The sequence below is a fragment of the Galeopterus variegatus genome, unplaced genomic scaffold, assembly GCF_000696425.1.
Source record: "Galeopterus variegatus unplaced genomic scaffold, G_variegatus-3.0.2 Scaffold980, whole genome shotgun sequence".
In the NCBI taxonomy this organism is placed as follows: domain Eukaryota; kingdom Metazoa; phylum Chordata; class Mammalia; order Dermoptera; family Cynocephalidae; genus Galeopterus; species Galeopterus variegatus.
Window position 1 is genome coordinate 432,340 of NW_007727091.1, and position 15,195 is coordinate 447,534.

General features: G+C 36.5%; 1 protein-coding gene across 1 annotated transcript in view; it reads right to left on the reverse strand.

Moving 5' to 3' along the window:
- CDS1 (CDP-diacylglycerol synthase (phosphatidate cytidylyltransferase) 1) overlaps window positions 1-15,195 on the reverse strand; it is a gene marked incomplete at its 5' end in the record, with an annotated part of 36,991 nt that overhangs the window by 17,332 nt on the left and 4,464 nt on the right. The window contains 4 exons of the mRNA XM_008573986.1: window positions 1,187-1,245; window positions 4,038-4,177; window positions 6,154-6,251; window positions 12,698-12,794. Of these exons, the coding sequence (XP_008572208.1) occupies window positions 1,187-1,245; window positions 4,038-4,177; window positions 6,154-6,251; window positions 12,698-12,794 (394 nt within the window). The remainder of the gene's footprint in view (window positions 1-1,186; window positions 1,246-4,037; window positions 4,178-6,153; window positions 6,252-12,697; window positions 12,795-15,195) is intronic.

The following is a 15,195-nucleotide window of genomic DNA, read 5'->3' on the forward strand; positions in this document are numbered from 1 at the left end:
GCAGGGTTCAACTGCCCTTAAACTCCATACTCTCATACTTGAAATAGTCACAGGTCTATTCAATGACAGTATTCAATTTCAAATTTTCCAAGACCTTTGTGTTTCATAAATTCCATCTAACCTGAGAGATGCCACTTTAATGACTCTTAGCATAATCAGTATGAGTAGAATGTGAACAAAAAGAAGCTAATGCTTCTATACACTAGTGTTACAATTTTGATTAGAATTTATAAAATGACATTCCAAATTCTTAGGATTTTGATTTATTTTTAATAAACCTATTTTCCATTTCATTAAACAATATTTTATATTTGTTGTTTTGTTTTCTTCTATTTTATCTGCTTAAAAGATACAATTTATCCTAGTGGTTTCAAAATGCATAAATGATTTTTGTCCAATAGGCATAATTTATATTTTCATAGATGATTTTACTATTTCTAATTTGTCTCATTTCTAAATTTTCACTGACAATTTTCCTCTTCACTCTCCGACCCCCTGAAATTAGAAATGTAAGAAACACTACAATTTCCAAGCAATAATGTTTAGCAGAACATTGTAACAGAGAACAGCAAATAATAAAGAATAGGAAATATATTCCAAATCTAAAACAAGCTTTACAAATACATGAATTCACAGATCTAAAAACTACATTGCATTATACAGTCTTATTAGTTACAATTTAAGAAAATAAGAAAAGTTCATCATATGCAGTGATAAATTTCACAAAACATAGACTTTGATACACCGAATAAAATACCTTATGCCAAGAAGAATTATGCAATTCTATGACTAACTATAACTACCAAGAAAATACATGCTCTGCTCACGATAAGATCAGGTAAACATAGTTACATGCCACAGAACAATACAGTAGATTTTTTCCCAGGCTTAGTAATTGTCCAGGAAACTATGAAAACTCTTTAAATTTCTACAAATTTAAGGAATTCAAATACTTTAATTTTACAGTCTTTGAAAATGGCCAGAAAAAACGTTTTTAGGAAACTTTGACAACAGGTAAAATCTTAAAATCCTAAAAAACTTTTCAACTTCAATGTTTTATATTTAATGGCCATCCAAAATTGAAATACCCCTCACATTCAGGCAAGACATGAACTAGCAGGAAAAAAAAATAAAGGTAAGAGTTTTTATTACATATAGTGACTACAGAGTAATGGTTAATACACACCATATAAAACTGCAGACGATAATGTTTCTTCACCAAGCTCAGTACAAACATGCAGAAACCTGTTCAAGAACAAGAAAACATGTGCTTGTTGTGTAATTTGGTACGAAGGATAAGATTCTTTGAAGCCCAAATAAGCCAATATTCTATATCACGTCTAGGCATATTTTAGCTACTCATGCCATCTCTCCTACCTTCTTATACTAAGAATTTTAAGTAAGTTTCTTGAGGGAAACAACCTTGTAATCTCCAAAATGCCTAATATATTCCATGGTACGAATTCAATAATCATCCCCTGTATTAATTAAATGAGTTAGTCCCTTGCTATTATGTGGACGTGGAAACAAATCTTGAATTCCAATTGAATAGAATTTATTTGCTATGTTAACTCATCAAGTATATGTACAGAATGTTTTCAGTCTCTTAATAATACAAAAATCAATAATAACTATTATGGCAGCTAACATTTATTGAACACTTATTATGTTCTAGGCTCTTGCCTAAGCATTTTACGTGTATTAATTCATTTAATCCTTCCAACATCCCTAAGATATAAATACCTATTATTATCTCCACTTTGCAGATGAAGAAACATAAACAAAGAGCTTTATTAACTTACTGAGAATTACAAGGCTAGAAATTGAATGCTCAGATTCTATTGATTCTCCAGAGTCATGATGTACGGTTCCATAAATTCATATCAGATGTGTGGTTCCATAAATTCATATCAGCAAGATTCAAGAGTAATTTAAAATTTCTCAAAACCGTATTATAATAACTTTAGTAAATATAATGCTCTTAATAATTCCAAGACTTATAAACAGTATTTGTGTTTATGTTTACATTTTACAAATTTATTACAATGGAAACTTACTAAATTGAAATTCTTACCCAATTATTGTGAAATCTAATAATCATAAACTAAAATAACGGGTGGCAATATGAAGCACTTCTTGCCCAATATACCAGTAAACTTTGTTTTTTTGTTATTTTTTTTTGGCAGCTTGCCACTACAGGGATCAAACCCTGGACCTTGGTGTTATCAGCACCATGCTGGTTACAATGCCAGAAAAGAAGTCTTACCCCTGTAAATATAAACCGAGAAGATACTACACAAGGATATTTCAAAAAGTTCATGCAAAAGCAGAATTAAAAAATAATATGAATCCTTCCATGAACTTTTTGAAGATTCCTCGTATTCTCTCCTGTGACAGGAAAGAATCTATCCCAGAATCTACCTTACATTTAACAAAATAAATCAAGGCTTATAGGTTTGATATTGAGAAGAACTACTCAGTTCCTTCCAAGAAAAAAATGTCAGAACTATGCTTCGATAAACACAGAATCAGAGTCAAGTGTTTACCTTCAAAACTTTAGTATGTTCTCCTTAACTGATATCAATCATCATAATCTCTCTAATCCTTCAAACTGATCAGAATTGAAAATGGACCAACTATCTTCAAATAAATATCTTATTTTGTTTGCCCTTGAAAAAATAGAAATATTTAAAAATACTTATTTCTAAGAATGTACTTTGTAGATATATCAGTAATAATTTTTTTAAATGATGGAATATTTTCAGAAATTGGACTGAACAAAAAAACTGAATGTAAAAGGAAGAAAACCCTTTAGAAAATGTAGTCCCTCATCACCAAAAAAAAAAAAAAAAGAAAGAAAAAACCAAAACCCAAAACAAACAAAATTCTCTGAAAATTTATCATTATAATTTCAAATTGTTTCACTTTCTGACTTTCTAGAATCCGAAGGCCTAGGAATTAAAGGCTTAAAGGTCAGGAACAGAAGGAGTTTTATTAAAGTAGGAGCACCATAAACACCATCATAATTACTAAATAAAATGATATACTTTTAAAGGACTGAACATGCTTCCCCATATACTCTAACTCCTGGGAGCTAAAATGATAACTATCAACAGCTAAAATGAAAACTCACAAATTTTATTTCCTTCTTTAAAAGTGAAAATAATAACAACAAATATTTAAATAGTGCCAGACACTGTCCTAAGTGTTTTATGAATAAACTGAGGCACAAAAAAATTAATTAAATTTCACAGTGTTTACTTAGCTAGTAAGTGATGGAGCCAGGATTCACATCAGCAATCTGGCTTTTAAAAAGTACATTTTACATTTTGTAATGATGATATGCCAGCTATCCTGATTTGATCATCACATACTGTATGCAAATACTGATAGTCAACTCTATATCCCACAAATAAGTATCATCACTTATGTTTCAATAAAAAAATTTTTTAAAACAAATTATAAAAATTACATTTTAAAAGCAATTTCTTAGATTTTTTGTTTTTTGCCTTTTTTATTTTTTACAACCAGTAAAATTTTATGGAAAAGCAATCTGTTAATTCTAACTTTACCCTAAACATCTAATTTTTAATCTAAAATCATAAAAAACATGTGGCATAGCATACTATAAACAAAGTTGCATATATAATAAGCCATGTCAAAAAACCTAATTATCCTGATTAATTCTATATGAAAGCTCTTTTTCCCTGGAACAAATAAAGGAATATATACAAGTTTAAGTTTCTTTGAAATTATATCTGGTTAGGAATCACTACATATTTAAGAGTTTCTTCACTACAATTTGCAAAGAAAATTTTCAAAGTTATGAAGTGACTATTAATCAAGTACTTTTTTAAAGCACCATTAGGAAATAATTGCCATTTAATACCATGAAGAAAACAATTGCTTTATACATGGGAAACAATTAGAGAGACTAGAATAAAATGTAACAAAGGATGTTATGAATTTAAATAACAAAAATAAACAGGGAAAATATGTTGGCTACATATCGATACATAATATTTTCCTTAACTTACCTGCCAGATAAAGGGCAAATGATATAAATCTGTGGTAGCGAATAAGGAACTGAAGTTGTTCTTCTCTTTGAACAAACGTAGCAAAATAATCAGCTACAGTTTCTCCATAGAAAAAGTAGTTCACACATAGCAGAAAGTACCTATAATTTAAAAACAATTAGCTTTCTTATATCTGAAGCCCTTTTCCCCCTCAAACTCAACAGAATTATTCTCTACATTTTGATGATGACACAAGGATCAAACCTAGATCAAAAGACCAATTCAAGATACATTCTACCAAAATGCTATTTTCCTATTTAAACTAAATGTCCAGCTTATTGATCAATGAAAATCTACTTAATATAGTTCATGCCTTTAATTAGCTCAAAACCTAATGCCTGAGATAATTAGGAAACAATGCAGAAAATACTACACACAAACACATACACATATATACAGTATTAAGATCACAATGAAAATGAACTCCCAACTTCTCACAGATCTAATGCTTTTTAATAGTAGAGGTCCTAAGACAGATCCCCACCTCCCCTATGCAAGATGAAGAGAGAAGGAAGAAGTAATCCAGCGCTTTCCCTGGTGCCCTGCATGGCGTTTTTCTCCCCTCTTCTAATGCTCCAGGTGGACTCCAGTTGAGCAGTGATTCTTAAGGGGCAGCAATGGGGGATGGGAGCTAGTAGCAGGTAAAAATCTCTAGAAAAATCTTTTAAAAACTACATAAATTATCTGTCCTATCCCTCAGTTCTAGCATGTTCCCTCCCCCAGGGAGAGATTGAACCCACTGAGATTTTGCTGATGGGAGCTTGTGTGAGCCAGGAAAAGGGCTGAGAAACACTGCCTTAGAGTTCCTCCGGGCCTCATCCTCTGAAGGGCAGACTCCTAGCTAGCTAAGAGAACCATGGAAGACAGAAGGGGTGCTTTCCCTCTGGTTCCCAAGGATGGAATTAAGCCCCACTGCTCCCAAAGTAAAGGGCAAGTATTCTCATTCCCATCAAATGCATTACCATTTTTCTATTTTCCTACAACAGAAACTGTGTTTGACTCTTTTGTAAGGAGATCAAGGCCTAGCCCACCAATCCAACTTTTTTGCCCACTATTCCCTAATATGCACCTTCTGCTCAGGAGGGCCAGGAATATTTCACATCTGTAGCACATGCCACATCTGTTCTGCTCTATCTAGTACCTGATAGATGCTGCTTTCCCAACAGAATACTCTTCACTATCCAGATCTTGTCTTTATTTCAAGTGCCAGTTCATCTATCACCTCTCTTCTATGAAGGCTTCTACAATCACTGAAGCCCACCCGGTTTATCTTTTCTTTTTCTGCCCTTAGAATCCATCCTGCACGGTTTAGCATGGAATCGTTCTCCTATTACTTTATCCATCTAACATTTTCCATACACTTTGCCACTCATGAGAAAACCTGTTAGGAGGGAAAATCAGCTATCACCAAAATCAAGAAAGTACTTTTGACTATTCTAAACCCCAAATGTGATATATCTGTTTCAGTAAGACACTGGCTCCTTGGCTGATACAAATCAAACAGTTGTATTAAAAGGCATGGCCACTTAGGTTAAATATGGACTATTATGTTATCATGTTTCCTAGGCTAGATAGCTACAAATTATACCTGAAAAGTTTTTAAAAGATATAAACTTTAACTGTTAAAATCATTTGGTGATTTTTTTTTTTTTTTTTACTAACTTTATATGCATTTGTATATAGACAATATTTTGTGTGTTCTCATGCCAACTAAGGGGAAATAAAGCAAAAGATTATTAGTAAGCTTTTTGCTAAAATTATGATTATAAAGGATGTAAAATATATCCAATAGAATGTTTTGGTTTTTTTAAAGGACAAGAATGGTGTATATATTCAATATAAATTAGATATCTCTACAAAGACTGCAATGTGAGATATGAAAAAAGTTGTGTTCGAGTGAGGGAGTCAAAGGTGATTTTCTTCTTTCTAAAATTCAATTATATTATTTTTATTTATCCTTCTCCAAAATCAATCTATAAGGTAAACTGCCTGGATACTGACTGATCAGGATGCTTCCTTTACAAACTTTAGAAAGGAATCAGATTCTCATATCTAAAACAGTTTCAAGTTTACTTACCAACTTAGTGTTCTAAACCAGGGTAGATCATAAGAATGATAGACTCTATAACCTATGGTGATAATTTCGTGGAAGCATTTCACTTGAATGCCCAGAACCTGAAACCAAGAGAAAACACTGACACACATTTCTCAATGTTTACATCTGTGATCAATCATTTAATAAAGCAGCTTCTTGTCATATATATTCATTAATATTCTAAATGTCAGTGGAAAAATACAATATTCAATGTCCCTAAAATCAAGTGATGGCCGAAGAGGTGAGCAAGATCATATTTTATTCAAAAATAAATCCCCAGGGTAGGGGATGGCATCAGAGTTTAAAGTTTGAGGGATATCGTCCGGTTGGTCACGTTGACTAGGCTTTATCCCTCATTACACTTCATTTCCTGGGACTGTCCTTCTCGAGACAGACAATCTTTTTGTCCAATTTGTCCATTTTGTCTCAAGTTACCCTAAGAAGCAATCACATACATAGTTTGCTTGCATACATTTATTGTTAACTGTACATTGTGTTATTCTTGCAAAGGATAAAGATACTGTCAGGACAAATAGTTAAAACATCTTCTACCCAGTCACCCAGGAACTGGCCATGGTCTTTCATTCTTCTGGCTGTGCCAGTTCTCCCAAGCCAGCTACATCTCTGGTCAATCGAAGCTGTGCTAACCTGGCAAGTTATAAGCAACTTTCTACATTTGCAGGCACTTTGGCCAGTCAACTGAATTTATATAGTTCTCTTTCCACAGTGTCCTAAATACTTGCTTAGTAAATGGGTTTATAATATGAATCCCTTCTTGATGTTCTACTTAGCAATCCTTCAATGGGGTGGAGGACAAGGTATGAGAGATACTGAGGAGATAGAACTAACTGGATTTGGAGACTGAGGAAACTGGGGGACTAAGGGAGACAAAGGAACACAGAACAATACCAAAGTAGGCTTGGCAAAGTAGACAGATTGGTGCAGCATGGCTAGGGGATGGAACAGAAGTTCATATTTGGACTTGGTGAGTACGAACTATGGTACCTGTGGGTTATCCAAATAAAAGTGGTTATTTTTATTTTGGGAATCTATTCTAAAAAATAATCCTGAATAGGATAGTGTTATTTACAATTAAAAAAAAAAGAACATAACCTGAAAGTCTAAAAATATCACAATGGTTTAGACAACTTATGATGCACATAGGTTTCATTGAGTAGATGAATCTAACAAAGGTGATGGTTATACAGACTGTGGAGCAACACAAAAATATGATATTATATTTAGTTTCAAAAGCTGGATACAAAACTTTAGTCACATTATCACTACAACCATGGTTTTTAATACATAAATTTAAAGAGAAAAAGGACAAAAGGAAATACATCAAATGGCGTATTAATCGGTTTTTGATTGTTGATGATGAGGTTGGGAATGATTTTTTAAAATTATCTATATTCCAAAGTAACATTAATACACTTTTACAACTCTCACAATGGGAAAAAAATTGAACACACTATTTAAAAGTAAATTATACAAGTATACTGTGAATTAAAACTTAATTAGTATAGCAATTTCCAAGAAGATTAGGGGGAAAAACCTCTTACAGTAATTTCTATATGCTAACATCTGCCTTTAAATCAAAATATGCTTTGGTAATTGCATCGCTTAGAAAGCATGATTCAGGTTGTGAATACAACAATTAACTATAAATAGAAGGATGAAGGAAAAAAGCTCCTTTTATTTTGAGGAACATGAGTATGAGTTCCATCTTAAAATAGTAGCTACCATTTCCTAGAAGTAAGTTTTTAACAAAACTATCTTGAATTAGTCATTTTTGAGTGCTGACATTATAAGGCAAATGCAAGTTAGGCATAATGTATACTACTCAAAATACAAATTATCTAGTTAGGAATATGAATATAAATAAGACTATATTTTTTTATTTTCTATTTTTTCGGTGGATGACTGGTACAGAAATCTGAATGCTTGATGTTGGTGTTATGACATTAAATAAGACTTTGAAACACATAACAGTAATATCAATTGAGTACCAACTCTATGTGCATGTGTGTATATGTATACATCATCCATATTCCCTTAACATAAATATATAACATATGTACATAAATATGTAAATATAACATATGTATGTGTCCACGTACAGACAATAAACTTAAGTAAGCAATAACAGTTCAAATCTACTTTAACTAGTCTTTAAAATTATTTTCTTCTCTGATTAAACTCACCAATCAAAGCAAATAACTTATAATAAAATTATATTTTCCTTTCATAGTAGAAAAAATAAACAAAAAAAGCCCAAGTACTTTAGGCATGTTTATGATTCTCTTTAAGAAAATCAGAATCCAAATATGCACGCATGTCATCAAAAGTGTTTTGAATTTTGCCATAAAAGAGTGGTTAAAAGTAGTCTTTAGGTGAGGTTCCAGTCAAGATGGCGGAATAAATGGTTCCCAGTGTCACTGTCTCCCACAAATCAACCAATTTACAACTACAAAAATATAACATCATCCAAGCTGAGGTCACTGGAGCTTAGAGGAAGAGGAGGAGAGATGTATGGAGTTCATGAAGGCAGGAGAAACCATGACAAGAGAAAGAAAAAGCTGCTCTGAGCATTTTGGGTCGTGGCTGCTTTAAGGCTGGAGCTGCTGAGTGCATGGAGCAGGAGCCGGAAGAAGCCGCAGCTGCACCCTTCAGATGGAGTTACTTGGAGGTGGCAGGAGAGAAGAGGGCCTTGGCAGCCCGCAGGACAGCAAGACCACTAATAGGGTTCACATGTACCCACGAAGGAGCAAGGAGCCAGAACAAATGAAAAAAGGGAGCCGTTCAGAGGCTGGTGAGTCATCACAAGGGACCAGCACAGGGCCTATCCCATGGGAAGTGTTTGGAGCATGGGCAGTGGGGGAGATGGGCCTACAAGGAGAACACTGGGACACAGCAAGGACAGCCGATCCGCCCCCCAATCAGCACAGGACCACTCAGAGGAGAATGGCCGGGAATGCAGAATTGCATGGGGGGCAGACTGATGAAAAAACTCAGGCCCAGATCAGAGATTCTACAGAACACAGATCCACTGGGTCTCTGGAGAGTCAAAAGTACGTATAAGGTCAACCATTAAACCCTGAGCTGCACAAAAAGCCTTCCCTTGGGAAACAGCAGCAAAGCAGAAATTTAACTCAACCACACAGCTCAAGTACTGGTTCCCACAGGAAGTTCCCCCATGTTAGAAGCAAAGGACAAAAAATTAGTTCTGGCCCAGGAACACCACCAGCACCTTGGGGCCTGCCTGGGAACTGGAGGCTTGGATCCCGGGACCGGACCCCACTCCCACTTCCAGGCAAACTGCGCCAGCACCTCGGGGCTTGCCCAATGACCTGAGGCATGGAGAAGGGGACTGGACCTCTCTCCCACAACCAGGCACACCAAGCTAGCACCTCAGGGCCTGCCCAGGGACCCGAGGCATGGAGAAGGGGACCGGACCACCCTCCCACAACCAGGCACACCGCGCCAGCACCTTGGGGCCCACCCGGTGACCTGAGGCATGGAGAAGGAGACTGGATCCTCCTCCCACAACCAGGCACATGGTGCCAGTGCCTTGGGGCCTGCCTAGGGACCAGAGGCATGGAGAAGGGGACCAGACACACCCCAGAACCTGGCACAATGCCAGCGCCAAAGAGCATACCAAAAACATCACCTCCATGTGGGTGGCCCACCACTGCCACCATAATAACCATGGCTGCCATGAAAGCGGCTAGATGCCACAACCATGATGCAGATGGTCCTCTAACCACTGGAGTGCATTCACACAAGGAGAGTCACCAGCAGAGATAAAGAAAAGAAGAGGATGTCTCTCTCCACAAAGCCCACTTCAGAGTGACAGGAGAAGCATCTGCTCTATAATATATATTGGGGGACCTGATCACACCTCTCAGCATTGGACAGATCATCTAGGCAACAAATTAACAGAGTAACCATTATCCTTTCAGAAGGAGAGAAGAAATCTAGGGTAATTGGCGGGGGGGGGAGAGATTAGACAAGGGGCATAAAGAATAATTATGATTTGTAACAATATATATGCTAGTAATATTGATTTGATCAACATATTTCAATGTTCAACCCCCAAAATATGTATAATCAACTTTGATTCAATAAATAAAGTAATTTTTTTTTTTAAAAAGTAGTCTTTATCCACAAGTTCTTGCCCTAGTTACCACACTCAACAGTTTACAGGAAAATGTAACTTATTTACTTGGAAGTCTACCAAACCAGCCCAGGTCAGTGTCTAGGATACTAGTGTCCTGCAATATCTTAGATAAAAATTTCCTCCTAAAAAGGAATAATAGCTCAAACGGTCTCCAATATTTTTAGTGGCTCCTCACCGCTTTCCAAATGAAACCTAAACTTCCTCATATAGTTCTGTAAGGCCCTCCAAAATCTCGTCTCTGTGCTCAAGGAAAAGCACCTCTTTCTGATACACCTTTGCTCACAGTCCTCTGTCCAGCCCAATGGGTGCTCAAGGTCCCACTCACTGGTCCCTTCATCCGCAAAACCCTAGTTAAGCTCCCTGCTCACTAGGCCTCGTCACTCAACACTGTAGAGTGCTCTGCACACACTCACTTCTTAAATGCCCAAGTCCTGAGGCCAATGGTAGTCATTTTAGCCCTGGGCAGGGTCAGAGACTGAGCAGACTGTGAGCTGGGAGCCCTTCCCCTGGAATCACACCCAGACAACTGGCCAGGCCTGCTTACCTGGCTTTCAGATGCACATCCTCTGCCCTCATGTTAAGTCTGCCCTATCCATTATCCATTCTTCCTTTGTAAGAAAAAGCACTTTAAGAGGTCATCAAATTAACAGAACAAAGAAAGTAATTTCTTACTCATTTTTATTACCTTGATATCCCCAAGGTAGTACAAAATTAATGAGAGGACAAAAAGAAAAGTGAAAGAGGCTTTGTGGTGCTTATAAGAGCCACTTTAAGTGGTTTCAGGAGTTGATGGGATTTTTTTAATTGTGTCTAATTTCACTTCAAAACTTATTTTTTTATAAAGTAAAAGAAAAAATGTATCATATTGCCCATGAGCTTATTGACTATGAATAGGACTGAGTGGGAGGCGGGTGAGATGGGTAAACACATTTCTAAGAGGGCAAGAGCATCCAGGAGGTGAGTACATAAGACGAGGCCAAATTACCTGAGATGGGATGAATAACAACAACAGTAATATAGAGGGACACGACACTCCAGAGAGCAAGCTCTCAGCGTTCACTGCTAAACCATCCCCAGTACCCAGTAAGTGCCTAATAACATTTGTTGAACAAACGCACTTCTCTTTCTTGCTCCCACCATCTTGGACTCCTAACGCTTCCTTCTTCGCAGATATCAAGGCTTCTGTACACATGAATCCTCTGCCTGTAACAATCCTTCCCCCAAACTCCTCCCTTTGCCTCAATGACACCCATTCAACCTTCAGATCACAACGCCTGTGCTTGGCACAATGCCTCTGGAAAGGCTCCCAGCTCCCTCTTTGCTCTCACAGCATTATTCTTTTTTTCAAATGCTTATTGCCGTTTGTAATTATATGTATAAGAGAGCATTTCAAAAAGTTCATGGAAAAATATAATTAAAAAATAATACAAATCTTTCCATGAACTTTTTGAAGACCTCTTCTGTGTGTGTGTTTATAAAATCAATTCTTTATAGACAGTAAGCTCCATGATGGCAGACAGAGGTATGTTTTTCTTAGCACCATCATATCATACCCCAGAACTAGCATAATGCCTGGCACACAGCAAGCTTTTCGGACACATTTGTTACATGAATGAATTAAGAGTTTAAAATACTGATTTGGCTTCACGGTTTATTGAGCTTCCCATACACAACAAAATCTAAAACTCCCACAGTGGCTTCCACTTGCTTCTCCAGTTTCATCCCTGGACACCCTCCACACGTACAGATCCTCCAATGGACCACATTCTCCCATTACCTTCATGCCTTGACCATATGTCCCCACCTTGGAATGCTTTCCCCTGTCCAGTCTTCAGGACTCAGCTTTGCTATCATCTCTTCTAGAAGCCCTTCCTCATCTCCCTCTGAGACTAGATTAGGTACTTTTCTACTGTGCTCTCCTAACATGTTCTATCAGAGGACTTACCCCACCTATTTACCACACTATTCACTTATATCGTTACTTATATGTCTCTGCCATTTCACTGAGTTCCTTGAAGTCAGGGATCTAGCCAATAGTCTTATATGTTGAAGTCATGTATATGCATGCACGCGTGCATGTGCGTGTGTGTATTTCTGTCACATCTAATGTTTGGCACAATGTTGGATACATTGACATGTATCTATTATACATACTCAGTGCCTGCTGAATGAACACACTTAATGACCATTTTGCTAATGGAGATTAGTCTAGTTCATTTCATGAACTAGAAGACATTTAAAGGAACTAAATTTGCTGTTACCAAGTCTTGAATTATCTTTTTTATGACGTGCTCAAATTACTGAAAAACAAAGCAAGAGACACTTAGGAAAATGTCAAACACTTACAAGAAGCATCAGCATAAAGGATCCCATATAGATGATCAGGGAAAAGAAGAAAATCATAGTTAGAGTAAGAATTCCACGAATCCACCAGTTTTTCCACCTACAAAGAAAATGTTTGTAAAATTAGTATTTAATGGGCTCTTAAAAGTTTTTTCATGTGATTTCAGTATTGAGTTGCTAGACTTATAAATTTTCCCTAGCTATACTTTAAGAATCTCCTATTTCACTTTACATAACAACAAACAACAAAAATGAAAACCAAACAAACAGCATTAATTCGCCCACTGGCAGCTCAATTAAAATTTAAAATTATGTGAGTCAAAGAAAGAAAATAATATTGGTTAAATGTGAATGGGGATGAATCATGAGGTTAGGGAGTTAGGTGGTCAATGTGGATGTGAAAGTCATGCATCCCACAAGGGATCGAGTGGACAGCAAGAACAAGCCAGGTGTACAAAAGCCCCTGAAAAAGAGGATGCTTGATCTTTTACGATGAGAGATAAAAACAGTAATGATTTCTAAAAGGTGGTATAGACAGCATGGCCTGCCAGTGAGAAAAAGTGATGAGAGGATAATAAAGAACAGACACTGGAAAGCACAGAGATTTCAGCAAAATGAAGGAGAGAGGTGCCTGTGATCTAAGAGATTGGTCACTGAGGGTAAGGCCAGGTGGAAGGACACTTCTTTCTATTGCTCAAAGAGTTCTGCTTGCTCTTCTTGATTAGGGGCAGAGCCTTTAGTAGGAAAGTATTTTCTTACCTTCGGGCCTTTCTTTGTTCCTTAGGGCAGAGCTTCCCTGCTGGTACCCCTGACTGGTTCCTGCAATGCTGAGAATTGATCTCCCTCAACCATCTGCTGTAAGGGCCTGGGATGCCCAGCTGCCCCTGGCGCCCAACTGCACCAGGAGCTCATACTTTCATCCCCAATGTACCACACAAATATTACCACCCCTTATGTAACCGTGTCATAAAAAATGTTGGCAGCCATTGTATGAAAATCCAGAATGACTCAAATACATGAATGGTGACTTCTGAGTCATCCTATGATTTCTGAATGTACCTATCTATGGATGATGATTTCTGAATCTAAAATTGTTGATGTTTTTCTTTAAGACTTTTCTGATTTTTATTAATTCAAATAATAGCATTTAAATTATGTTACAAGAGATTTTCATTCAACTTAAAGTCTAGTAACATATACACACTACCTTCTAAGCACAGGTCTTCACTCCATTCTTACAACACAAATATTAGCTGATTCCATCCATTTATAAGATACTGATTACATTCCTTGCTTTCAATCACTTTCCTATATAGTTTAGATACTACCAACAATCTACTCTTTTTCAAATACCACTTATATCATGTCATTTCTGTACTCAGGGCTCTAAAATGCCAACAACGTTAAGTCCATATGCTTTTTTCCTAGCTTCCAAGGTTTTTCATAAAATAGTCAAATTGAACTTACTCAACTTTATTTCCCTCTACTGTTTAACAAACTACGTAGACTCATAAATTTCTCATGAGACTATAAGTGTAGGGGCTGAACTAAAAACACTAGAGCTGAAACGTTTCATTTAGTTTTAAAGATATAACTGTTTATGGGTTAAATAATGGATTAGAAAGCTGGGCTAGGTCACAAAGCTAGTCAGAGATAAATAAAGGACCATAAACCAGCCTCTGGTAATAATCCTGTCTTGTCTATATGAAATCCAAAAGCATGTTCAACCCTTCTTTATAATTGATTCTCAGACTGAGAATTATTGAGAACTTCTAAAGAGAAGCGCACATTACACAAGTATCAGAAATCAGTCCCCAGGGATGCTGCCAATGTCCAGGTGTACCTCCTATGTCTGGCTTTGAGGTTCAGAGAATGGTAGCTGCTGAAAACTAGAGATATTAAACAGGGAACCTACTCCCCTCATATCACCGCCAAATTCCATGGTAACCAAAAACCTGGGGCCTCAAGGAACATATTTTATCCAGCTGTCTTTTATTATATAGATATTTCCCCTCCCAGAAAAATTCCCCTCTTCTAATAAGATCAAAAACTTAATTCCCTTATTTTAATTTAAATGACCCTCCTCAAAATCTCCTAAGAATACCTCATAAAAAGTTAAGCATATAAAAGATTAACACATACTTAAACATAATATATATATCCATTAATACTGTGGCCAAAAATCATCTTTTGGGAAGAAGCACTGAATTCAAAACAGAGCATGATGTGCAGAGAAAAAAAAAATCATTGCTACTAAAAAACAGGACAGTCTGGTTCTGAATTCAAAATTCTCCATTACCTTTACCAAGCTATAATGATCACGGTAGGAAAAGTCTTAATATTGGGTCCAAGTCATCACACCAAAGCTCTACCCTAGGATTGCTTTGGATAAAGGAACTCATTCCAATCTAATGTTCCCAGAACCCATACGAGCTTTTTTTTTTTTTTTTTTTTTTTTTTTTTTTTTTTTTTTTTGTCCGGCAATGGATCGCAACCCTCAG